The following is a 26,748-nucleotide window of genomic DNA, read 5'->3' as shown; positions in this document are numbered from 1 at the left end:
TTGCCGAGTTAAAGAAGAATGCAGTTATTATAAGTTATAGAATGTGGGGGTCACTGAAAAAGACGGGGTTACGTGAGATTTGCCAGGAATTCAAACTACGTTCAAGGTGAAATCTAAGGTAAAGCCCAGAACAGAAAACTGAAAACAGAAATGATTCGGAGACTTATTTTAAAACAGTGATTTTGTCCTAAATGTTTTAATTCACTTTGAATTGCTGACAATTCTCACACAGTAAACAACCTTCTACCATAGGTGGTTACTCAAATATCTAAAGATGGCTTCAATAGAAGTGTTCTCACTAGAACGGCTGGAGTTATTGAAGCACCCAGTTATAAGTAGTAATTCATTTGCCAAACCATCAATCGGCTATCGGACGTCGTTACTTCTCGGATTGAGGCCGCATCTTCAATTCAGAAATCTTGTACGAATAATTGTATCCTCGGCCTGACCTCCAGTTAACCCCATTGGCAAAGCTACTGTGATTGCCGCGCAGGTACAGCCCATTCAGGTTCGATACATGACACTCTGTATACCACCAGGCACCTTTATAAATATTAGCACAGCTGCCCACGACACGGCGGTCATTATCTCTATCTTTAGTAGAAAATGCTGTGTTTCTGTGGCTGTAAAATGAGTCACCTGTAAATGGAAGAGAAGAAAATGTGTAACAATAGTGCAGTCACCTAGATAACTAAATAAATTATGCATTCTAATTAGATGGACAGAAATGCCTAAAAGGAAAAGGTATGCATAATACCATAATCACCATATTACTTATGTAATCTAAAGTGTATTTTGTAAACAATGCAGGATTATAATTGAACGTTTTTAGTTATTAGAGAATGAAACAGAATAAAATGTATCAAAAAATCTGAAGTGACAGATTTTTTGGGAACTGAATATTCTTCCATGTTAAATAGAAGAATTTTATGGCAATAATGAAAAATAAACCTCATGTTCATTAAAGAGGAATGTGTCTACCGTACCTGCTGACCCTCCTGTGAATTTTCCCAAACTCAGAGTGTAGTTCAGATTTTCCCCAGTGATTTTGAAGTTGCTGTATGTAGCGTACGTGAGGAGGTTTTCAAAATCTGTGAGATCAAATCGGAGTTCGTATGTTCCTACTTGACCAGAAGTTTGGGGGGGGGGAAAGGAAGGAGCTGGTTACGGTTACTTTATCATTATATTTATTTAAAACGATAGCAACGTTTGCAGAGCTGAAATTTTAACGAAGCTGATATACAGTTATACGTTGCATGAAATTAACCACAATGTAGTTATTCATACGCTGACTTGATGAATGAGGAAGGTAATATAATTACAGGCATTCTTATTTACATACAACAGTTTATATGATAGTACATATTCTACAGCGAGCTTTGGTAAATTGCCAACTGCAAATAGCTGGGTCAAATTTTTTTTCAAAAATGGCAATTTTTTTTGTTTTTTTGAAAAGATCACACGGCACCATAAATACGTAATCTGAATGGAGTTATTATGGTGCAAGGAGGTCCCGAACGCTGGTTTACCTGTAGGAGTTTAACCTGAAAGTCTTCAATCAGGCACAGTCAGCTATTTCCCTTCACTTCCATTCCAGTATGAGGTTCTAATCAGAGGCCACACTGAGCGTCAGTAGCTCCCCATTCACAAAATGGAATGAAAGAAGTACGATAGAAAGTACAGTAGAAGAGTGGCAGAAATAGGAAACATATTACCTGTAGATGTAAGTTGGTGAATATGATCGTTCCCCAGCCAGAACTCACTGGCCTGGTGACCAAAACCTCGCTTGTAGGAATTCCAGTCTCGGAAAAAATCCACCGACCCATCCATCCTTCTCTGGAAAACCTAAAAGCAATCAGAGGAGGAAGGGGGTTATATTTAACTAATCCAAAGTTCCCCGTTGAGCACATGTATTTAATCGTGATTTTTTGAGTTCCAGAATTTGTACACTGACTGTATCAGAATTTGGGAATCTGTCTCTGAGTTGTACAGGGCTATCTGTCTATATTATTGGTCACAGGACCTTCTCAATAATGACCTAATATAAATGTAAAAATAAAATATTTAAAGCACTATTTTACTCCTTTAATCGTGTTAACCTTCATTCTTAAACTCTCCATGTATAACCTTTAGCCAGCTTGGCCTGTTGGCTTTTCCACGCACTCATAACTAACTATTTCTATAATTAAAAATAAACATAACTATATCTTTGCCATTGATATCTTCTGAGCTTTGATAAAATTCAGCCCTGGGCTCTAACTCCTTCTACTCCTTGGCAGCAACAATGACCATAGTACACATCAGCCCCAATACATAGAATAACAACCAAAGAAAAAAATTACTTGCTCACTATCCCAAATCCCCATGCACATTTAAATAACTGGAGTCTTTTTAGTATCAATCCAGTGGCCATTTGAGTGTAAGCTCACATGCCACATCAAGGCAAAGACCCATTGTGTACATAATAGGAAATGCAAGTAAAATAATGCCAGTTTACCATTTATTTTAAATGAGAGCAGCCCTTTTAAATATCCTTTTTGTGCTGTTTGGCAATGGTTTTGCCAAAAAACTATACTTACTAGCCATCCTCCTCCGTCAGTCTCCATGTCACAATACACAGTGAGAGGAAGCCCATTGCTTGTGTATACTGTGTACCAACCGCTCAGAGAAGCTCCATAGTCCAAGAGCTCCTTACAGTTCTGGGCAGCTGGAGGAGAGAGAAAGAGAGAGAATCATGCTGATTGGACGGTTAGCTCACTTGACTTCCTGATGCAGTTTCATGCAGCCAATCAAATTGTACAAATAAATCTTGCTATGTATCACAGCACCTAATATTATTATTATTTTATTATTTTATTATTTATATAGCGCCATCAGACTCCGTAGCGCTGTACAATGGGTACAATATGGAAGGCATGTAATACAGCAGTTGAATCTTTCACACTGTCACATATTATATTTCACTCTACGCACAATGGTTTGAGTACTTGTTTTAACCCCAAAATAACTAACAAGGAATTGATTTATATTTAATTCTACAATGTGTTTAGAAAATGTGAAACTTACTTCCAGGGGCCGGTACACCGGGATCTCCCTTGTTACCTGCACAGAAAAATATTTACAAACATTTATTTCACATTTTGCAGAAACTCAAACCAGAAAATACGATTCATGTTAATATTTTCATCTGACATTTTTAATGATCACTGTCTCTAATCAATGCCTGGCCACTGGTCATGCTTTAGAACTAATGTTATATTTGTACAGCAAATTTATTTATTGTTTCTTTATTCGATTTTTGAGTTTTATACTTTTGCAAATTGACTTACCTTTTAGCCCTTGGGCACCTGGGGCCCCTTTATCACCTGTGGATAGAAAATCATTATAAATCATCTTGTGTTTTCTTTCCACCCTTATCAATCTAGGATGTCATCACAGATTATGACTACAGTTCGCACATGGACATCCTGCAGTCATGGAGTTGGGACACACGGTGTGATATTTGTAGATCACATGACTTACAATGATATAATATGATCACATGTTTAAATGGTGTGGACCAGGCTCAGTAACTGGCTGGGGAAATGGATGTATGGGTTCTGGAAGCTGGAGTTACCAAATAAAACTATGATAGACTGAATATCTCTAAAATATCCACAAATTAGATGGAACTCAATTATTATCTTCTTCGATAGTTAAAGAAGCTCAATTTGTGGAACCTCACCTTTAGGTCGACGTTGCAACCACAATCTGAGCTTTATCTGAGAGACATGTTAACAATAGGTGCGTGATGAGAATGAAACAAAATACTATATTTATCAAATAAAAGGGTCCGTTTGGTAGGAGCAATTCGAGCAATTCCAGGTTAAAAGTTTCTCTCTCTCTCTCTCTCTCTCTCTCTCTCTCTCTGTATTTAACTGGCATTAAACTATACATGATATTATATAATATTAGCTGAGCAAGGTGGTCTGAATATAAAGCATTATAGGCATGCAATATGTGTATATTACAGACCCTTGACTGATAGAAATTACAATCTAAAATTATGATGTGATTCTGTATTCTCCCCATTGATGGCTGGTTACTTTACCTTTAACCCCCGTGGGTCCTATCTTCCCAGGAATTCCAGGCGAGCCTTTTTCCCCTAAAATTATAGCAAGTCATAAAGGTTAGGAAGACACAATGTGTCTGAGAGCATTTCACATTGTAAGTAGTAGGTTATTTATTAAGGTGAGAATTGAAGTGAATTTAAAGTTCAAGGCCAGTGTAGTTGTATTGAAAGCATAGCTGACTTTAATTGTTCCAGTTCCGCTATTTTGACCTTAAATTTTATAAACCATTTAGAATTTACCTTAAATTCTCACTTTATAATATAGTGTGTCACTTTATAATATAGTGTGTCACCTTATAATATAGTGTGTCACTTTATAATATAGTGTGTCACCTTATAATATAGTGTGTCACTTTATAATATAGTGTGTCACCTTATAATATAGTGTGTCACTTTATAATATAGTGTGTCACCTTATAATATAGTGTGTCACCTTATAATATAGTATGTCACTTTATAATATAATGTGTCACCTTATAATATAGTGTGTCACTTTATAATATAGTGTGTCACTTTATAATATAGTGTGTCACTTTATAATATAGTATGTCACCTTATAATATAATGTGTCACCGTATAATATAGTATGTCACCTTATAATATAGTATGTCACTTTATAATATAGTGTGTCACTTTATAATATTGCGTGTCACTTTATAATATAGTATGTCACTTTATAATATAATGTGTCACCTTATAATATAGTATGTCACTTTATAATATAATGTGTCACCTTATAATATAGTATGTCACTTTATAATATAGTATGTCACCTTATAATATAGTGTGTCACTTTATAATATAGTATGTCACCTTATAATATAATGTGTCACCGTATAATATAGTATGTCACCTTATAATATAGTATGTCACCTTATAATATAGTATGTCACTTTATAATATAGTGTGTCACCTTATAATATAGTGTGTCACTTTATAATATAGTGTGTCACTTTATAATATAGTATGTCACCTTATAATATAGTGTGTCACTTTATAATATAGTGTGTCACTTTATAATATAGTATGTCACCTTATAATATAGTGTGTCACCTTATAATATAGTGTGTCACTTTATAATATAGTATGTCACCTTATAATATAATGTGTCACCTTTTAATATAGTATGTCACCTTATAATATAGTGTGTCACTTTAAAATATAGTGTGTCACCTTATAATATAGTGTGTCACTTTATAATATAGTATGTCACCTTATAATATAGTGTCACTTAATAATATAGTATGTCACCTTATAATATAGTATGTCACTTTATAATATAGCGTGTCACTTTATAATATAGTATGTCACTTTATAATATAATGTGTCACCTTATAATATAGTGTGTCACTTTATAATATAGTGTGTCACTTTATAATATAGTGTGTCACCTTATAATATAGTATGTCACTTTATAATATAGTATGTCACCTTATAATATAGTATGTCACTTTATAATATAGTATGTCACTTTATAATATAGTGTGCCACTTTATAATATAGTATGTCACCTTATAATATAGTATGTCACCTTAAAATATAGTGTGTCACTTTATAATATAGTATGTCACCTTATAATATAATGTGTCACCGTATAATATAGTATGTCACCTTATAATATAGTATGTCACCTTATAATATAGTATGTCACTTTATAATATAGTGTGTCACTTTATAATATTGCGTGTCACTTTATAATATAGTATGTCACTTTATAATATAATGTGTCACCTTATAATATAGTATGTCACTTTATAATATAATGTGTCACCTTATAATATAGTATGTCACTTTATAATATAGTATGTCACCTTATAATATAGTGTGTCACTTTATAATATAGTATGTCACCTTATAATATAATGTGTCACCGTATAATATAGTATGTCACCTTATAATATAGTATGTCACCTTATAATATAGTGTGTCACTTTATAATATAGTATGTCACCTTATAATATAATGTGTCACCGTATAATATAGTATGTCACCTTATAATATAGTATGTCACCTTATAATATAGTATGTCACCTTATAATATAATGTGTCACCGTATAATATAGTATGTCACCTTATAATATAGTATGTCACCTTATAATATAGTGTGTCACTTTATAATATAGTATGTCACCTTATAATATAATGTGTCACCGTATAATATAGTATGTCACCTTATAATATAGTATGTCACCTTATAATATAGTGTGTCACTTTATAATATAGTGTGTCACTTTATAATATAGTGTGTCACCTTATAATATAGTGTGTCACTTTATAATATAGTGTGTCACTTTATAATATAGTGTGTCACTTTATAATATAGTATGACACCTCATAATATAGTATGTCACCTTATAATATAGTGTGTCACCTTATAATATAGTGTGGCACTTTATAATATAGTGTGTCACCTTATAATATAGTGTGTCACTTTATAATATAGTGTGTCACTTTATAATATAGTATGTCACTTTATAATATAGTATGACACCTCATAATATAGTATGTCACCTTATAATATAGTATGTCACCTTATAATATAGTGTGGCACTTTATAATATAGTGTGTCACCTTATAATATAGTGTGTCACTTTATAATATAGTATGACACCTCATAATATAGTATGTCACCTTATAATATAGTATGTCACCTTATAATATAGTGTGGCACTTTATAATATAGTGTGTCACCTTATAATATAGTGTGTCACTTTATAATATAGTATGACACCTTATAATATAGTATGTCACTTTATAATATAGTATGTCACCTTATAATATAGTATGTCACCTTATAATATAGTGTGTCACTTTATAATATAGTGTGTCACCTTATAATATAGTGTGTCACTTTATATTATATTATGTCACTTTATAATATAGTATGTCACCTTATAATATAGCATGTCAATTTATGGCATTATATGTCAGTATTTTTGTTTTTTTAAAACCAATTCATAGCTGAAAGGGACTCAATGCAATGATCACAAGAGGTGGTTTTATCAGAATATGTACAAATGTCTAAACTGCAATTGGATAAATACTTGCAAAAACATAATATACAGGGATATCATTTTTAATTAGTGGGGTAATAGCTTCTTGATCCAAGGAGATATCTGACTGCCATTTGGGGTCAAGAAGGAATTCTTTCCTAGTTTGTTGCTAAATTGGAAGCGCTTCAAACTGTTTTTTTTGCCTTCTTTAGGATCAACAACAAAAATGAATGTGAGGAAGGCTGAACATGATGGACGCACGTCTCTTACCAGCTATGTAACTATGTAACATCATAGCAGTAATTAGCTCGTGTTTGATACAGCTGATATTACCTTTAGGTCCTGCCGGTCCTTGCACTCCCTGCATTCCTTGTGTTCCAGGAATTCCCGGACATCCTCGCAAAATGGCCAGCTTGTCCGACTCGCCAACGCCAATAAGCTTCACATCTACAGAAAATAATTATATATCGAGAATGGGCCAATAATGTGAAAACAGTCAACAAGGTCACAGGTCCGTCATAAAGCCATTGAAACAACAGATTTAAATGTATACTTTTATATAAAAATAAATTGGTGGGATCTCGCTACCACCTCATAATTGTTTATTTGTGGAAAGTTCTGGAAATTTTAGGAGAGCATGTCAGAAAGAAGTCAAGTTGTTACAGTAGTAAAATAAATAACTTTATTATTAAAGTTTTGTAAACTTTTTGAAAAATGATATAAAACGTTAGAGCAAAACACCTGTGCTGAATAGAAATGGACCATTTTCGGTATATTGTTGTTCTGTCCTACATTTTTAATGAGCTGTTAGCTCATCACAGCTCACGACAAATTTGAATAAACTTCTATTGCCTTTCTCCACTTAGAAAATAAATATAATAACAGATTAGGGTAAGGGGTCATTCAGAGCTCACCTGGACAGGTTTCTTCAGCATAACACATCATGGTGGCCAGCGATAGGAGGGCACTTAGTGATGTCCATGAGCTGCTTCTCATTGTGAATCTTCCTGTCTCTGATTTTAATGATATCTCCAGAACAGATAGAATGTACCGTGTAAAATCCAACAAGCCCCTTAACCTTAAATAGGCAGCCACGACTGTATGCCAATAACGGAATTTCCGGTATTTAGCAACCCAAATTTCACCATATGGAGCGGTGAGTATGTAAACACTCTCTCTTTTAACTGTTGAGAGTTACACAGGCAAATTGTGTGCTATTTTTTATTTTTTAAGAACAGAGAACTATAGCTTGATCTAATAATCATCTGAGGAAAGGGATTTAGGGGTAAATATTTCAGATGACTTAAAGGTAGGCAGACAATGTAATAGAGCAGCAGGAAATGCTAGCAGAATGCTTGGTTGTATAGGGAGAGGTATTAGCAGTAGAAAGAGGGAAGTGCTCATGCCATTGTACAGAACACTGGTGAGACCTCACTTGGAGTATTGTACGCAGCACTGGAGACCGTATCTTCAGAAGGATATTGATACCTTAGAGAGAGTTCAGAGAAGGGCTACTAAGCTTGGAGGAAAGACGAGACAGGGGGGATATGATAGAAACATTTAAATACATAAAGGGAATCAACACAGTAAAGGAGGAGACCATATTTAAAAGAAGAAAAACTACATCAACAAGAGGACATAGTCTAAAATTAGAGGGGCAAAGGTTTAAAAACAATATCAGGAAGTATTACTTTACTGAGAGGGTAGTGGATGCATGGAATAGACATCCAGCTGAAGTGGTACAGGTTAACATAGTGAAGGAGTTTAAGCATGCTTGGGATAGGCATAAGGCTATCCTAACTATAAGATAAGGCCAGGGACTAATGAAAGTATTTAGAAAACTGGGCAGACTAGATGGGCCAAAAGTCTCTTATCTGCCGTCACATTCTATGTTTCTATGTTAAAGCACACAGGTCTATATTTGTGAATATTTACTTTCTTAACAATATTTGTACTTCTACCAACATCTTGTATGACTAAATTGCAATTAAATATAAAATAATGTTTGGAGAAATATTCAGCATAACCTTTTTATTTGATGTCTATATTCAAGTACATTTGGGGTACGGGGTTTGTTCAACAACAATGAGCTGTGCTATGGTTCAATAAAGTGTCTGAGTTGGACAAAGTGCTCCCCAAGTGGGAAATTTCATTGGCCTACATTGTTAAACTTCACAAGTTCACAGACTACTTGCAGAGTTATTCTATAAAGTTGTTTTGAATTCAAAGTGAATAGCTTTTAGACTGAAATTATTTAATTAGAAAACCCAATCCAGTTTGATCATGTTGGCCCATAATGAAAAGAAATCTCCTTTCTCAGATATTTTGGCAATTGGCAGAGAATAGCACTGCCTGTGTTTCCTGCAGTGGGAGACGTGTGAAGATTCAATTAATAAAAGAGTTAGAAAGAATTCAAAGAGATGAAAAGGATTGTATTATTATCAGGATAGAAATGGGACAGAAGACCCTTATATGTTAAACCCAATATATTCACAACAAATAATGGATTGTGGCAATTTAAGAATGCAAAATACACGTGAGGTGTAAAAAAATAAAATAATTAATTATAAAAATCCTCACTGCTGTTTATGCTTCTATTCTGGAACGGTGTGACTCCATATTGTCTCCTTGTCAATCATCATTATAAGCTCTGCCCTTTACCATTATTGATATAGTAAGTGGAGGTGAAAGAGTAACAACGTTTCAGGTTCTCTTCCTTCAGTGTGATGTGTGCCGTGACTGTGCCAGGACTGAACTGGATTATGATGTTAAAGGACCACTATAGGCACCCAGACCACTTCAGCTTAATGAAGTGGTCTGAGTGCCAGGTCCATCTAGGATTAACCATTTCTTCTATAAACATAGCAGATTCAGAGAAACTGATATGTTTACAATAGGGTTAATCCAGCCTCTAGTGGCTGTCTCGTTGACAGCCGTTAGAGGGCTTCCGCGCTTCTCACTGTGATTTTCAGATGGAGGAGCTTAACCCATGAGTGATGCTGACATAGATTAGCCAGGAAATTAACATTAACCCCTTCAGGACGGAGTCAATAGTGCACGTTCTGATCAAAACAAAACGTAAACAAAAACTGGAATTTGCGCTATATATATATGTCTGTTCAACCGTAATTCACCGCTGTCACATTAAGTGCACCCACACTTATTATATATCATTTTGTTCCGGAGAAACAGGGCTTTAATTTGTCAATAACTATTCATATATGGAATTTAATTTATTATGAATAAAATGTAAAAAAATGTGAGAAAATAAGATTTTTTTTTAAATTTGTATTTCCGTCTGACATTTTAGCTGTGAATGTCATAATACTGTTATGCACATGTTTGTAATCAGCAATGTCTCACGAGTACAACAGTACCCCCCATTAACAGGTTTTATGGTGTTTTGGAAAGTTACAGGGTCAAATATAGAACGTTCCATTTTCAAATTGAAATTTGCCAGATTACCGTATATACTCGAGTATAAGCCGACCCGAATATAAGCCGAGGCCCCTAATTTTACCCCCAAAAACTGGGAAAACTTATTGACTCGAGTATAAGACTAGGGTGGGAAATGCAGCAGCTGCTGGTAAATTTCTAAATAAAATTAGATCCTTAAAAAAAATATATTAATTGAATATTTATTTACAGTGTGTGTATATAATGAATGCAGTGTGTGTATGAGAATGCAGTGTGTGTATGAGAATGCAGTGTGTGTGTATGAGAATGCTGTGTGTATGAGTGCAGTGTGTGTGTATGAGAATGCTGTGTATGAGTGCAGTGTGTGTATGAGTGCAGTGTGTGTATGAGTGCAGTGTGTGTATGAGTGCAGTGTGTGTATGAGTGCAGTGTGTGTATGAGTGCAGTGTGTGTATGAGTGCAGTGTGTGTGTATGAGTGCAGTGTGTGTGTATGAGTGCAGTGTGTGTGTATGAATGCAGTGTGTGTGTGTATGAATGCAGTGTGTGTGTGTATGAATGCAGTGTGTGTGTATGAATGCAGTGTGTGTGCATGAGTGCAGTGTGTGTATGTGTGTGTGTAATGCAGAGTGTGATGCAGAGCCTTGGTGGGGGGTGGGCATTTTTTATTTTTTAATTATTATTTTAATATTTTTTTTTGTTTCATTACATTTTTTTTATTATTATTTTTTTATTTTATTATTATATTTTATTTTATTATTATTTTTTAATTTTATTATTTTTATTTTTTTATTAACATATATACAATTTTTCGTCCCCCCCTCCCTGCTTGCTAGCTGGCCAGGGAGGGGGGCTCTCCTTCCCTGGTGGTCCAGTGGATGAGCACTGTGTAGGAGGGGGCTGTGGGGGCTGCAGAGAGATGTTACTTACCTTTCCTGCAGCTCCTGTCAGCTCTCTCCTCCTCCGCCGGTCCGTTCAGCACCTCGGTCAGCTCCCAGTGTAAATCTCGCGAGAGCCGTGGCTCTCGCGAGATTTACACTGTGAGCTGACAGAAGAGCTGAACGGACCGGCGGAGGAGGAGAGAGCTGACAGGAGCTGCAGGAAAGGTAAGTAACATCTCTCTGCAGCCCCCACAGCCCCAGTCTGTATTATGGCAATGCAAATTGCCATAATACAGACAATTGACTCGAGTATAAGCCGAGTTTGGGTTTTTCAGCACAAAAAATGTGCTGAAAAACTCGGCTTATACTCGAGTATATACGGTAATAATGTTACCTTTGAGACGGTTGTGGAGGAACCAGCCTCGCCACTGGACACTGGAGAAGCCTGGTTGCCCGCCTCCTACCTGCTGACTATGGCCCCTGGTAAATTTGTAATTTGAAATAACTGATTTGGGCATGTTGTATTATATTATACTGCTACTGGCCCTTTAAGAACCATCTGGGGACATACTGTGGAGTTACTGGGTGGCCACCATTTCATGTATCAGAGGCACATGGTGAGAACAATGGATGAAGCACATGGTGAGAACAATGGATGGCGGCCATTTTAACTCACAGACACTGTTGTGACTTTTCTACACGGTGCCATCTCGCCGGTATTTGGTGCACAAAGACATTGTGCAGTAGTTTTAAACTATACAACAGGGGACACATTATACAGTAATTATTTTTTATATAATCTGTATATGTTCTGCGGAATCTGCATTAAACTGTATCTTCCAAACTACTGAATGGATCTGGGTGAATTTTGGATATGTGGTTCACCCAGATCCCCTGGTTCCGAGGATATACTTTATGGGGTTATTGCATGTTTTGGGGTCCCTGTGATATGTTTTATAAAACTGTATTCTTCTGCCTGTGATAATGAGATTACCCATTGTGTTCAGTAATCCTGTTACAGACAGAGGGGAGGATTTTGTGTGGGAGTGTCTGTGTGTATTGTACGGATTGATTGGTTGTTCTGTAAAACCCTGTGGGCTGTACTATGTTTGTGGATTGGGAATAAAAGAGACTGTATGTGCTAGTACAGTGAGTTCCTGTTTAACCCTCAAAGTGAAGTGTCGTCTCATTATTGGGGGAGGATTTATTGTATGCTGTTCCAGTTTGACTGCTAGGAGTGTAAACCTATTCGTATGGTTTTTCCTATTCGGCTGTATACAGCATTCAGATGCTAGAGAGGATTCCTATGCTTCTCAAATTTGGTGGTTGTGGTGTCTGCTGAAGTGCTTGAAGTCCTCAGGAAACGCTAGGAGCATCCTTTAACGGAGGTACCCAGTCGGGGTGCCAGGCGATCCGTTACAACGGTGTGGTAGTCCAGGAATGAGAATTACCCCCATAATGGCATACCATTTGAAAAAGTAGACAAGCCAAGGTATTGAAAGTGGGGTATGTTTAGTCTTTTTTAGTAGCCACTTAGTCACAAACACTGGCCAAAGTTAGCGTTCATATTTTTTTTTGTGGAAAAAAAGCAAAAAACTAATATTTGGCCAGTGTTTGTGACTAAGTGGCTACTAAGAAAGACTGGACATACCTCACTTGCAATACCTTGGGTTGTCTACTTTTGCAAATGGTATGCCATCATGGGGGTAATTCTCATTCCTGGGCTACCATACGCTCTCAAAGGCAACATAACCAATCTGGCAAATTTCAATGTCAAAAAAATGAAATGCAAGCCTTATATGTGACTCTCTAACTTTCCAAAACACCATAAAACCTGTACATGTGGGGTACTGTTATTCTCGGGAGACTTCACTAAACACAAATATTAGTGTTTTAAAACAGTAAAACATATTACAACAATAATATAGTCCATAAAAGTGCCGTTCGTTTGTAAAAAATGCAAAAAACTTAACTTTTACTTAAAATATCATCGTTGTAATACAATTTACAAGTTTGAAACACTAATATTTGAGTTCAGCGAAGTCTCCCGAGTAAACCAGTACCCCCTATGTACAGGTTTTATGGTGTCTTGGAGAGTTACAGGGTCAAATATAGTGCTTGCGAATTAAATTCTCTGCACTTTCTCCCTGTGTTGTCAGGCATGTCAATCAAATTTTAATTAAGTGAGTACCGCCGAGGTCCTCGGGGCCAGCGCAACGGCTTTAAAGCCCATTTAAAGCGCAACGGCATGGAACGCCGTAACGGCGTTAAGGGGTTAATACCTGCCTCATTGTTTGTGCAAGATCATCTTCTTAGGACAGGACGGTCCCCCAACCCCACACCAGTGTTAAGACAGTTACCTGGATTTAATGCAGAAAGAATTCACACGCAAATGTGCAATTCAAATATTCAGTCCAAACCCCAATTTGGTATTTGTGTTACCAACTGATATTTGTTGAAGCAATTCTATATTTCAGTCTCTAGTTGGTCCCCTTGTCCGTAACTGGTTTTCCTCTTATATAAAAGGGCATCCAGGCACAGCTAAGTTATATTTGGTGGGACATGACGGCCCCATTTATGCTCTATGTTCATTGAAGGGGGCTTTAAATAATTTAGAAATTGTACCTATTTCAAGGTGGGGTGCTATGCATCCTCTTTGTCAAGGGGTGCCATTAACAGACTTCCATGGCATTTAGAACCACATCCTATTAGTACACCTTCTCCCCCAATGCATTTACTGTTGTAGGTCAGCCAAGCAGGACCATTGCATTGGCCATGACCGTTTCCTTTGCCTATTCTTCCAGTGAAGTTTTCAGCATACTGCCAGAACTAGGAGTGTTTAACATGATGTTGTGTTTTTCTATCCACTAACCCTGCATTGGCACTGAAACTACATTGAAGGAACGAGGGGGAAGGAAGTGTATGCTTCTGGCACAGCAATGATCGGCATGGCTACCTCGAGTATGGGTAAGAGAGGGTATGTGGAGACACACAGGGAAGGTACATGCGAGGAGGAGGATGTCGAGACATAATGGGTCAGTAGAGGAAATGGAAGAGTAACACAGTAAGTGATGGGATACAGAAGCACAAGTGGGGATGAATGGAGGAAAAAGACACAGATGGGGAGGAGAAACTGAAGTGGGCACTGGAGCAAGTGGGGATTAAATGTCTACTTGCGAATAGTTATTTATCCTACAGTGGGACAGTTCTGATTTTAGGCCCTTGACTTGCTGTTCCTGGTGTTTTCTTTGGTGGCCGGCTTTTGGGTACACCAGAAAATAATGCAACAAATGTTTAAACAGTGCGGCTCTGCTTGGTAAGCCTTACATGGCCTTTCAACACAAATTGTTCAATAGTGCTCTGCAAATGGGCAGTCCTGCTTGTCTTTCTTACTTGGCAACCTGTTTTACCCATCTACAAACTGGAATTGGCAGCAACCAAATTGACAAAAAAGAACTTGTTTTTAGAATGGCATGGCTGTGATTGGCCAGTGCAGCATGTGACCCAGCCTCTATATATAAGCTGGAGTCGCGTAGCGCCGCACGCACATGAGGTCTTATTAGTGTAGGGAGAGGATGCTGCAGCTGTGAGGGACAGCTTAGGAAAGAATTCTGCAAACTAGTACATTAGTGGGGTGCACTTCATATCTGAGATTCAAATAGAAGCGTCTAATAGTGCGCTTACAGCGCAGTGGTAAACATTCTTATTTTCTGGGTGCTAATCTGCTCAATAGTACATTTTGGGGTGTGCACTTCATATCTTACTATCCCGCTTCTATGTCTCCTGGAAAAAACGCTGCGGGCGATGATAGAAGAGGATGTGGCACAGGAGGAAGAGGGGTCATTTCCACGGTTATCAGGCCAGTCATTCACAAGTGGCTTGGAGGGTGGGTTCCTGCACCTGCATAGGCTAGGTAAACAATTGTCCAGCCAGGGCACAGTTTTGGAGGATGAGGAGGAGGATGATGAGGATGAGGAGGTAGAGGAGGAACCGTGTTCACAGCAGGGTGGCACCCAACGCAGCTCGTGGGCATCACTGGAGCGTGACTGGGGGGATACGGAGGACGCAGACGATACACCTCCCACAGAGGACAGCTCTGGGCAGCCTGGCACACATGAGCGACTACATGCTGCAGTGCCTGCGCAACGACTGCCGAGTTGCCCACATTCTAACTTGTTCTGATTACTGGGTGGCCACCCTGCTGGATCCCCATTACAAGGACAACGTGCCATCCTTAATTCCCTCACTGGGGCGTGATCGTAAGATGCGTGACTACAAGCGTACGCTGGTAGACGTGCTGCTGAGGGCATTCCCAACTGACACCAGGGGCTCAGTGGAAGCACAAGGCGAAGGCAGAGGAGGATGAAGAGGTCACCAACGCAGGTGGGGCACCGCCAGCACCTCGGAAGGCAGGGTTAGCATGGCCGAAATGTGGAAAAGCTTTGTCAGCACGCCACACAACCAGCACCACCTTCTGATATGGAACGTCTTAGCAGGAGGCAGCATTTCAGCAACATGGTGGAACAGTACGTGTGCACACGTCTACACGTACTGACTAATGGGTCTGCCCCATTCAAATTTCTTCATGCATCAGGACTGCAAGAAAAGCACCTCAGGCCACAAATGTTTCTTTTTTTGTATGTCTCAATATTTTGGGGGCTACCCCAATAAAAAAATAAAAATAATATATATATATATATAAATAGTGTTGGCTACCTCCTCCTCCTCCTCCACCGCCGCTTCCACCTACACTGCCACGGTCACCGCCTCCTCAACCTATGGGTCATGTAGTATAAACTATGTACACAATAGCAGAGGCTTGTGAAGGCCTTTTCTCCATGCATCAGGAGTTGAGCTCAGTTTTAACAATGAAAGAGAATACCCTGCACTCCAACCCTCTCTCAAATGGATAATTCTATTTTATGGCTCAGCTGTATTTTTAATTTGTATGTTATTTTAAGTGATTTCCCTATCCACATTTGTTTGCAGGGCCCTTGTCCTACTCTTACCCCCATTTTACTTCCTTTTGCAGCTCTCTAGCCCTTTCCAGGAGTTTTTTAGAGCCATTTTTTGTGGCCAAAAGTTTGGGTCCCCATTGACTTCAATGGGGTTCGGGGTCAAGTTCGGGCCCGAACCCGGACTTTTTTTCAAAGTTCGGTCGAACCCGCCGGACCCGAACATCCAGGTGTCCGCTCAGCTCTAATCACCAACAAATCTCGATTACAGGAACAAGGTGAGAGCCGAAAGCAACCAGAAAATCACATGAAAACAGCAGTAACTAAATCATATATTATTTTTCTTGTTTTATTCAGATTGATTGACATCATTGATTGATTGATTGCTCAGTGTGACATTTCTGCATATGATTTAATCACAATTGTAATGTTTATATTACTCAGCCTGGTTACAATGCAGCCGCCCATCCCATGTGTCCCCTATTAAGGGTTAATAATGTATAGGGGTGTATATAAAAAATACCCCTTTCTGTCTCATTAGAGATTTTTGCCAGAGGCTCAAGGAAGCAAGGTGAATGGTTAGAGTTAGGACCCACCTAGGGGGGTCTGCCTTGATGTGGCAGGTGGGCTCAATCCTCTCATGGCCATTGGAGGTAACTAAAAGACCTCCATTTGTTTTAAAAATACATAGGGATAAAGGAGAGAGCGCAAGTAACATGTTTTTCTTTGGTTTTTACTATGTATTGGGGCTGATGTGTACTGTAGTCATTGCAGCCGCCCAGTAGTGATGGGAGTTGAGCGCAGGACTTTTCTTTCTGCATTTGTAATGTTTATGTGTTTATACCTTTTAAACCAATAAAAACATCTAAAAAAAATAACACATTTGGGTAGGGAGGAACATTGTATTACCAAACTTTTACATGACAGACCTTCTGGTTAATTACAGTCAACATTTGATATGGGGCAGAATGTGACGCTCTAATACATTGTTTTTCTCCATGTATACAGTGACTACCAGTTAGCAGTTAGTTAGACTGAGGTCGGATCTTCATCTCTGATATCTTATATGAGTAATTGTGACCACGGCCAGTCTTCCAGTTTATCCCATTGGCGTGGCTGTTGTGATTTCCCCGCAGGTACAGTGCGTTCAGGTTTGAATGATGACACCCAGTATACCACCAGGCACCTTTGTAACTATTTGCACAGCTACCAGTGCTAAAGAGGTCATTATCTCTATCTTTAGTAGAAAATGGTGTGTTTCTGTGACCATAGAAGGAGTCACCTGTAAATGAAAGAGAAGACGATGTGTAAACAACTAGCGCAGTCCCTTAAATACATAAACTATCCAGTGATATGTGCTCAAATGCTTAACATATATATTAAGGAGGCTTACTGTGTATTGTGACCCTCTCTTCTCCATATATTTAAATAGTCTATTAGACATTATTACTGCAGTTCACACTCACTGACACACACTCTCACTGATTTGACACACACTGACAGATGTACAAACATTTACTTACAGACACACACTTACTGACAGACACATACACATTCTCTCACAAACACTCACACATTATTATTTAAAAAAATATATTTGTATTTAAGTCCACCCAGCCTCTCTACCTTTGGGATCATTCCTTTAGTAAACAGCACACGAGGGAGCAGTAGCTCCTGGCACCACTGCAGGGTGCGTGAGAGAGCAAAGCTGTATGATCATTAAGATTACAGGTCCTTTGGTGCCTCCATTCTCCCCCCAGACACAGTATGAAGGCAGGAGAAGAACCTACTGTTCAGGTAAGCAGGTGTCTGCTCTGCCTTAGCGCACAGCCTGCCACCTCATAGGGGCGCTAAGGTGGCCAGCCGACCACCTCTTGGTGTACCCCTTGGTGTGCGCATATCTCTGGTTGAGAAGCAAGTTAATAGACCATTGAAAATACACAGACAGCTGGTGTCTGTCATACCTGCAGTCCCTCCAGTGAATGACCCCAAACGCAGAGTGTAATTCAGATTCTCCCCTGTGATTTTGAAGTTGCTGTATGTGGCGTAAGTTCTGTTGTTTTCAAAATCCATGAAATCGAAGCGGAGGTCGTATGTTCCTATCAGAAAAGTGAATTATTATGTATTACGTGCAGCGCTGGGCAAAACAACATGGCTTATATAGAATCCATAGAAGGTAAACATGGAATAAAGCACCATGTACTATCACATACTGACGGACACGGTCGAGGTTTGTTTATGTATCTGTTTGGGTGATTTTGGAGGAAGGTAAGTGACACGGAATCTGAAATCAGATTTATGGATATACTTAACAGTTTTTTTTTTCTGTAAGAACAATCAGGATGTGGAATTCTCTGCCTGAAGAAGTGGTTTTATCAGAGTCCATACAGATTTTCAAACAGCTACTAGATGCATACTTGCAAAAACAGAATATTCAAGGATATAATCTTTCAATGTAGGGTAATAACTGCTTGATCCAAGGATAAATCTGACTGCCATTCTGGGGTCAATAAGGGATTTTTTTCCTAGCTTGTTGCAAAATTGGAAGTGCTTCAAAACTGTTTTTTTTTGCCTTCTTTTGGATCAACAGCAAAAAACATATGTGAGGAAGGCTGAACTTGATGGACGCAAGTCTCTTTTCAGCTATGTAACTATGTAACTATGTAACAGTGACGTTGGGTATCACAGACTGATTTGGAATATTTAGGCTAAAATTACCACCTTGAAACAATTCTACAAATCAGCTGTTACTTTAAATTGTCACAACTCTCTCATTAAAGTATAAGGAATATCCCAAAAACTAAACCATGAAATACTAATTAAAGGAACAATCCCCACCTCCATAACAAATTAACGTATTTAAGTTGCTTTGGGTGCAGGAGACTGGGATCCTTCTTACCTTCAGGATCACACTGTTTTACAATGATTTAACCCAGAAATTGGGGCTCCGGCATCTCTTACCTCTTTTTCACGGCTTCCTTTCTTGCTGCACTGCAGTTCGATAAGGATTAGCCGGGTGGCAGCTGAGTAAGTTGACGCTCACAGCCTACCACTGTTTGCCCATTGAGAGAAATAATATGTACTATTTCTTTAATTATTCTCACTATGTCACTATGCTAACTAATTATCTCAGGTTTCTGATAAATGTTCTGCTATATTTCTTGTATGTAAAAAGCAGGTTAAGAACCACAGTGGGGTCTTGCAGTAGGAAACATGAATATTACCTGTGGACGTAAGTTGGTGAATGTGATCGTTCCCCAGCCAGAACTCGCTGGCTTGGTGGCCAAACCCTCGCTTGTAGGAATTCCAATCTCGGAAAAAATCCACCGACCCATCCATCCTTCTCTGGAAAACCTAATTACAAAATAAGGGGATAGTGGTTAACCCAATAGATTCCAAGCAATGGTAAATATTCTGCTCTCTATCTGTGTGACCTTGTTCTAATAGATGGTCAGTGATCGGGTTAAACTGAGCTTTACTCTGATATCCAGGGGAATTAACTTTATCATTGGCCGCAGGGAACAGGTTATATATAGTGATCTAATATGTAGTTGTGGGAGGGGTTAACCGGCTATTTAAACTCTAACCAACCTCCTATCATGGCCGCCATCAAGTCAGACTCCATTGGCGTCCACTTCCGGTTCCGGTCAGTCAGCACCTCCAGCTGAAACTAAGATCCCAACAACTCCCAGCCAACACCAGCACCGAAGTTGAAGGGCTCCAACCAGCCTGCTTGCCCGCCACTGGCGCACCCAGACAGGCACACTTCCGGGTCTAGTGAGTACAGCATCCCCCACCAACGCACATCACGCTCGAGCGGACCCCCTCCGGACACACAAACGGTCCGACGGGACTTCCAGCTACACAGCCGCTCCAACGGGGGGCGGGAGGGGCGGCAAAACGCATGCATATGCACCAAGCCCCCCCCGGACACAAACGGTCCGACCACGCTTCCGGGTACACAGCCCGCCAACTGGGGGCGGGAGGGGGAGGGTCCGTCAAACGCACGCATACATGACGAACCCCCGGGACACAAACGATCAGACGGCGCTTCTGGGCTACACAGTCCGACAACCGGGAGCGGGGGGGGGCAAGCAAACGTACTCACACGCCCCCCACCCCGAGTTCCGGTGGCACTTCCGGGTTCAGGGTTCACAGACAGCCAACGGGAGTGAGGGGGACGGGACGGAGGAGGACAGGTAAACTCACCTCCTCCCCCCCATCCCCATCCCTCTAAACATCTTTAATAGTGTGCAGTTTACTACCTGAATACTACCATAGCAATCACAATAAAAAAATAAAAATACAATTGTTCAAACTCTGTTACTCCTACACAATCTCTAAAAACTCACTCATTTTCAACACATATGTATTTTCAGCTAGGCAACCCCTAACATAGGATCTCAACTCCTGTGAATACCTCCCTACTACATAACAGGTAAGTGTGAGAAAATTTCGCATTAAGATTTCTCAGTATTTTCGACTTGCATACTCACCCTCATTATTGCCTAGGTCGTCTGGGACAACTCATAGTTCACAAATCTTGATCCCGTATTCACCGATCAAGTTACATCCAGGTAATATTTTTTCCCCATTTGGCCACACTCAAATAACGGCAAGCCAGAAACACTAATCTTTCCTCATCTTAGGTTTCCAACCCGTAGCAAGTCATACGTAGAACAAGTCCTACGTAGAACATTAATCATGTTCCATAGGTCAAAGCGTTCATCAAAATTCACTAACAGCACGTAAGTATTTTCCCAATTTTCCACTCCACTTTTCACAACAGGAAGCACACCGGCCAGTCCACGCACCCAATAGTCCAACAGGTCATTAGGCCAGCACAACGGCTCCATATTAAACACACACCTAACGTACGCTATTACACAACGCATAGATCCGTAAAACCCACCACCGGGATACGACATCACCTAAATCGTTCCATAAATTCACTTTACGTGTCACAAGTTACGGTTAGTTCGGTCCTCACAAGCGGATACCACTCCGCCCACTGGCATCACAGGGAAAAACGTACAATAAGACACCTACGAGCACCCGACCATTACCTAACCCACTTAAAAGTACTTTTCCCCCTAAACTACCAATCACTCCAAACCAGTGCCGCCGTGTTTACAATAAAAGGCCTGCAGGGACAGGCTATAGACACCAGAACCACTACATTAAGCTGCAGTGTTCTGGGGACTATAGTGTCCCTTTAATGTGAGGTAAATTAGAGATTAGTGCCACGAATAATATACTAGATTGCCTACTTACAACCAGATGAGGATGATGATGGGCTTCAGCTGCTGTCTGGCTCCACTGGTCTGGTGTAGAACAGGCTCTCTGGAGGCGGTTTGTAACTGTGGTCACAAAAATCAATGTTCTGGGAGAACGGGAAGCAGCTCCATTTTTTGAGGGCCCTTTACACAGCTCAAGGTCTGGGTCCCAGGGTCCACCTTCATGTTCCACCAATGAGTTTGTTCACAGGGGTGTGTGTGTGTGGGGGGGATGTCCTGATGTGTGTAAGGAATGCATTGTGTGAATCTGTGTTTGTATGTGTAAGGGCTGCAAGGTGAGTTTGTGTATGTAGGGGATGCAGTGTGTGTGTCTGTAAGGGATGCACTGAGTGTGTGGAAGGGGTGCATTGTGTGTTGCTGTGTGTAAGGGATGCATTGCTTGTGTATGTGTGTCTGTGTGTAATGCATTGTGTGTTTTTCTGTGTGCAAGGGGTGCATTGTGTGTGTGTGTGATGGATGTCAATCTCTGCCCCTACCCCCGTCAATTTCCTTCTTCTCCCCCCCTCCAATTTCCTTCCTCCCCCTCCAATTTCCTTCCTCTCCCCCCTCCAATTTCCTTCCTCCCTCCCTCTCCCCCTCAAATTTCCTTCCTCTCCCTCCTCAAATTTCCTCCCTTCCTCTCCCCTCTCCCTCAAATTTCCTCCCTTCCCTCAAATTTCCTTCCTCCCCCCCAAATTTCCTCCCTTCCTCTCCCCCCCTCAAATGTCCTCCCTTCCTCTCCCCCCCAAATTTCCTTCCTCTCCCCCCCACTCCCCCAAATTTCCTTCCTCTCCCCCCCTTCAAATTTCCTCCCTTCCTCTCTCCCCCCAAATTTCCTCCCTCCCTCCCCCCTCACTCCCTCAAATTTCCTCCCTCCCTCTCCCCCCTCACTCCCTCAAATTTCCTCCCTCCCTCTCCCCCCTCAAATTTCCTCCCTTCCCTCCCTCTCCCCGCCACTCATTCAAATTTCCTCCCTCCCTCCCTCTCCCCCCACCCCCACTCGCTCAAATTTCCTCCCTCTCCCCCCACCCCCACTCACTCAAATTTCCTCCCTCTCCCCCCCACTCACTCAAATTTCCTCCCTCCCCCCCACTCACTCAAATTCCCTCTCTCCCCCCCACTCACTCAAATTTCCTCTCTCCCCCCACTCACTCAAATTTCCTCCCTCTCCCCCCCACTCACTCAAATTTCCTCCCTCTCCCCCCCACTCACTCAAATTTCCTCCCTCTCCCCCCACTCACTCAAATTTCCTCCCTCTCCCCCCCACTCACTCAAATTTCCTCCCTCTCCCCCCCACCCCCACCCACTCAAATTTCCTCCCTCTCCCCCTGTGAAGAAATGACTATATTATTCGATATTTTGTTGCATAGTTCTTGCTTTTTGTGTACTTTTCATTCGGCAGATGGGTCTGCCGAACAGAGACCACCCCTGGCTCACTTAACTTCAAAGCCGGCATCACTTTCACCCTCTATGTGTGCGGTCAGCGTTCGTACTGTCGAACGCCACGTGGCAGAGAAAACCGCGGCCATCTTTTTTTCGCCAAACAAAGGCAGCGGGACTTGGTCGTCGAGTGTCTGGAACTAAAATCGGACACTCGACTTCCCAAACACCGGTCTCCATCATGCGAACGCTGGAACTAGTGATACCGATTAGCTAGGAGAGCGCTATTCGGTACAAAGATGCACACGGATGAGGGGAACAATCGCTGCTAGGAGCCAGGGGAATTCATTCGGTACTTTTATGCATTTCTTCCCTTTTTCTGAAGTGACCGGCAAAACCACACGAACCTCTGGAACTATTTTGGGCAGTCCGGCCCCAGTGGACCGGTCACAAAGGACTTCCATACTTTTTGCGAACCCCTGAACCGATCCGGGTGAAATTTGGATATGTTGGTCACCCGGATCGGGGCTATCAGGGGATATAGTATTTGTGGGGATACCCCAGGTATAAAGGGGTGTTCCAGAAATTGGGGAAAATAGTGAATTTTCAGCCTGGAGATAATTAGGTTGTTACTATATCAGGCCTGATTATCTCCAGGACTAGGGGAGGGAACTGCCTGTTTGTATTGGGTGTGTTTTATATTTTTACTGTTCGGGATTGGATAATTGTTACTCCTCCCTGTGGGATGTCCCCTTGCATGGGGACCTGCATAAAAAGCCATGTGTGTGAATAAACGTTAGTTCTGCTTGTATCCTGAACCTGGACTCTGACTGTTATTTGGAATTCGTATGCTGTAACGAGGGAATTATCTTATGCAGCTGTTATATTCCGTATGGACTTCGTCCCTGTAACTACCGAACCGGATTCTCGCTACCTTAGGCTCTGACCGTCCGGGAGGAAACTACCGAACTCGATTTGGTTAAACGTGGTTTCCTTACACCCCCCTCACCCCCACCCACTCAAATTTCCTCCCTCTCCCCCCCCCACTAACTCAAATTTCCTCCCTCCCCCCTCCCACTCACTCACATTTCCTCCCTCCCCCTCACTCAAATTTCCTCCCTCCCCCCACTCAAATTTCCTCCCTCCCCCCACTCACTCACTCAAATTTCCTCCCTCTCCCCCCCACTCACTCAAATTTCCTCCCTCTCCCCCCCCACCCCCTCAAATTTCCTCCCTCTCCCCCCCACCACCACCCACTCAAATTTCCTCCCCCCCCACCCCCACCCCCACCCACTCAAATTTCCTCCCTCTCCCCCCCCACTCACTCAAATTTCCTCCCTCTCCCCCCACTCAAATTTCCTCCCTCTCCCCCCCACTCACTCAAATTTCCTCCCTCTCCCCCCCACCCCCACCCACTCAAATTTCCTCCCTCTCCCCCCACCACCCCACCCACTCAAATTTTCTTCCTTCTCCCCCACTCCACTCACTCAAATTTCTCCCTCCCTCTTCCCCACTCACTCAAATTTCACCCTCCCTCTCCCCCACCCCCACTCACTCAAATTTCTCCCTCCGTCTCCCCAACTCACTCAAATTTCTCCCTCCCTCTCCCCCACCCCCACTCACTCAAATTTCTCCCTCCCTCTCCCCCACCCCCACTCACTCAAATTTCTCCCTCTCTCTCCCTCACCCCCACTCACTCAAATTTCTCCCTGACACCCGGCGGGCGCGCGAGGGAGCACTCTCCCTGGCTGAGTGCTTCCTCTTCAGCTCCCTCGCGCGCCGCGTACTGATGCCGGAGCCGGAAGATGACGTCATCTTCCGGCTCCGGCATCAGTACGGTGCGCGCGAGGGAGCTGAAGAGGAAGCACTCAGCCAGGGAGAGTGCTCCCTCGCGCGCCCGCCGGTTGTCAGCAGGGCCAGCCTCTGGGGGCCCTGAGGTGACCGGCTACTGGGCCCCCCAGGAGAAGAGGCTGGCCCAGTGGGTACATACCGGGGTCGCAGGGCCCCCTGTATGTACCCACTGAATGTGGGGCCCGGACGACTTGAGCAGTCCGGGCCCCCAGGACTGCCGGGCCCATGACAACCGTTGCGGTTGTCATGCCCTGATGGCGGCCCTGATCACTCCTAACCAGTGTACTTCCTCATTTTCATAGAATGTCACACGCTTCGGATATAGCCGAGGATGTCTCCCTACCCAGCACCCCAGCTAGAATCGCAAGCCCAACCAGACCGAGTACCCCTGTCGAGAATTTAGAGACAGCAAGTCCAGGGTCTCTACGCTCCTGGACCATACCCAAGATAGCGGCCGAACTCAGGAGACGTGGCATATCATAACCAGCCACGGCTAGTAAAGCGGAACTATACCGCCTCCTGAATGCCAACCCCGACACCCCGAGACCAGGCACCAGCACACAGGCAACCGATGGAAGCACGCCTGGAATCCAGGCCACAATGTCTGTACTTCTTTCTTCAGTTAACCTCATCAACGAGAGACTGGAGAAACTGGGAAACCAAGTGGCCATAATCACCCCAGCAGCTATCCTTCCCACTATACCCCAAACTTTACCTCAAGCAGGTAACATCACTAGTTCTAACCCAACACCTACACCTTCACATATCATCACTCCTGCCCACTTAGTACCCCAAGCTATTAAAAAAGAAATTTTAGAAGGGAAAGATGTCAACCTGGTATCCCTACTCATAGCGTCCCAAGACTTAGTAGAAAACAAGGCATACTGCTACGGGGAGGTGTAGGTCGTACTCAAGGCTAGGGACCCCAGACTCAACAAGAAGCTAGCCATCCCTGACTTCATGATAGCTCTTGGCCTGTTCTGGGACGTCATATGTTCCGTCTTCCCTCAACGCAGAGAGGAGCTGGATCTCTACCTCCACAAAGTGGTTGACCTAGGTAACAAGTATGGAGGCTACTCCTTCTATGATTATCATAGGTAATTTTCGGCGAAGGCGACGGCAACACTGGTTCAGTTTAACATTCGCTCAGACTGGAGCCAACTAGACACGGAACTGTTCTGCCGCCACTTCGCCAGCCTCAAGCCTCCGTCTTGTGCCATTTGTGCATCAACCGCACATTCCACCAATTTGTGCCCTTCCGAACTGAGCCAACCCTCCACTAGCCACGCAGAGGCCGCCCCCAGCAAAACAGAAAGGGTACTAAAAGACAAACTGGGCAGACCCATCGTCTTTTTAGGCAAAACACAGATATGCAACAACTTCAATGTTGGAGGTTGTAGCTTCAGTGCTTGTCGTTTGTTGCATGTCTGTTCCCTCTGCTTTAGGGCACATGCAAAGTCCATGTGCCCTAACCGGCTTTTCCAGAGACAATGACTCACCGAAGTTAACATTAGCAATCTCACCTATTACCTCGCCAACCACCCCTCCCCTCACTTGGTCGAGTTCCTCATCACGGGTTTCACTAAGGGATTTCACACCGGGCTAGTGGCACTCCCAGGGGGCAATCTAGAATGCAGGAACCTGCAGTCAGCCATCCTAGACGCCCACACCACCGACACACTGCTCACAGCAGAAGTCAATCAAGGGTTCATGATAGGCCCCTTCAAACAACCCCCCTACGCCAGTTTCAGAACCAACCTAATTGGCATTGCAACTGGGAAATTTAACAATAAAAAAAGCATGATCATTGACTTGTCTGCACCTCATTCATCAGTGGTTCCTAGCATTAATTCTCTAATACCATCCAGCGAACTTTCGCTGCAGTA

General features: G+C 41.8%; 2 protein-coding genes across 2 annotated transcripts in view; both read right to left on the bottom strand.

Moving 5' to 3' along the window:
* LOC134573298 (ficolin-1-B-like) overlaps positions 1–18,376 on the bottom strand; it is a 38,934-nt gene extending 20,558 nt beyond the window's left edge. Inside the window, exon 1 of the mRNA XM_063432956.1 lies at positions 18,320–18,376. The gene's annotated coding sequence lies outside the window, so the exon portion shown is untranslated. The remainder of the gene's footprint in view (positions 1–18,319) is intronic.
* Positions 18–8,168, bottom strand: LOC134573286 (ficolin-1-B-like). The gene is made up of 9 exons (XM_063432944.1): positions 8,019–8,168; positions 7,438–7,551; positions 4,091–4,144; positions 3,330–3,365; positions 3,067–3,102; positions 2,580–2,707; positions 1,716–1,845; positions 987–1,121; positions 18–639 (listed from the first exon to the last, which is right to left on the bottom strand). Exons 1-9 carry the CDS (start codon positions 8,098–8,100, stop codon positions 380–382), a joined length of 975 nt encoding a protein of 324 aa, XP_063289014.1. The 5' UTR covers positions 8,101–8,168; the 3' UTR covers positions 18–379.
* Positions 18,377–26,748: the final 8,372 nt, after the last annotated feature.

The sequence above is a fragment of the Pelobates fuscus genome, chromosome 9 (assembly GCF_036172605.1).
Source record: "Pelobates fuscus isolate aPelFus1 chromosome 9, aPelFus1.pri, whole genome shotgun sequence".
Classification (NCBI taxonomy): Eukaryota; Metazoa; Chordata; class Amphibia; order Anura; family Pelobatidae; genus Pelobates; species Pelobates fuscus.
This window is presented reverse-complemented; position numbering and strand designations above follow the sequence as displayed.

Bases quoted from the DNA above. Each gene is read 5' to 3' on its own strand.
- LOC134573286 (XM_063432944.1), bottom strand. From the start codon at position 8,100: ATGAGAAGCAGCTCATGGACATCACTAAGTGCCCTCCTATCGCTGGCC. The intron at 1,122-1,715 runs GTAATATGTTTC...CTGGTCAAGTAG, and splicing joins TCACCAACTTACATCTACAG to GAACATACGAACTCCGATTT. The intron at 640-986 runs GTACGGTAGACA...TTCCATTTACAG, and splicing joins ATTCACAGGAGGGTCAGCAG to GTGACTCATTTTACAGCCAC.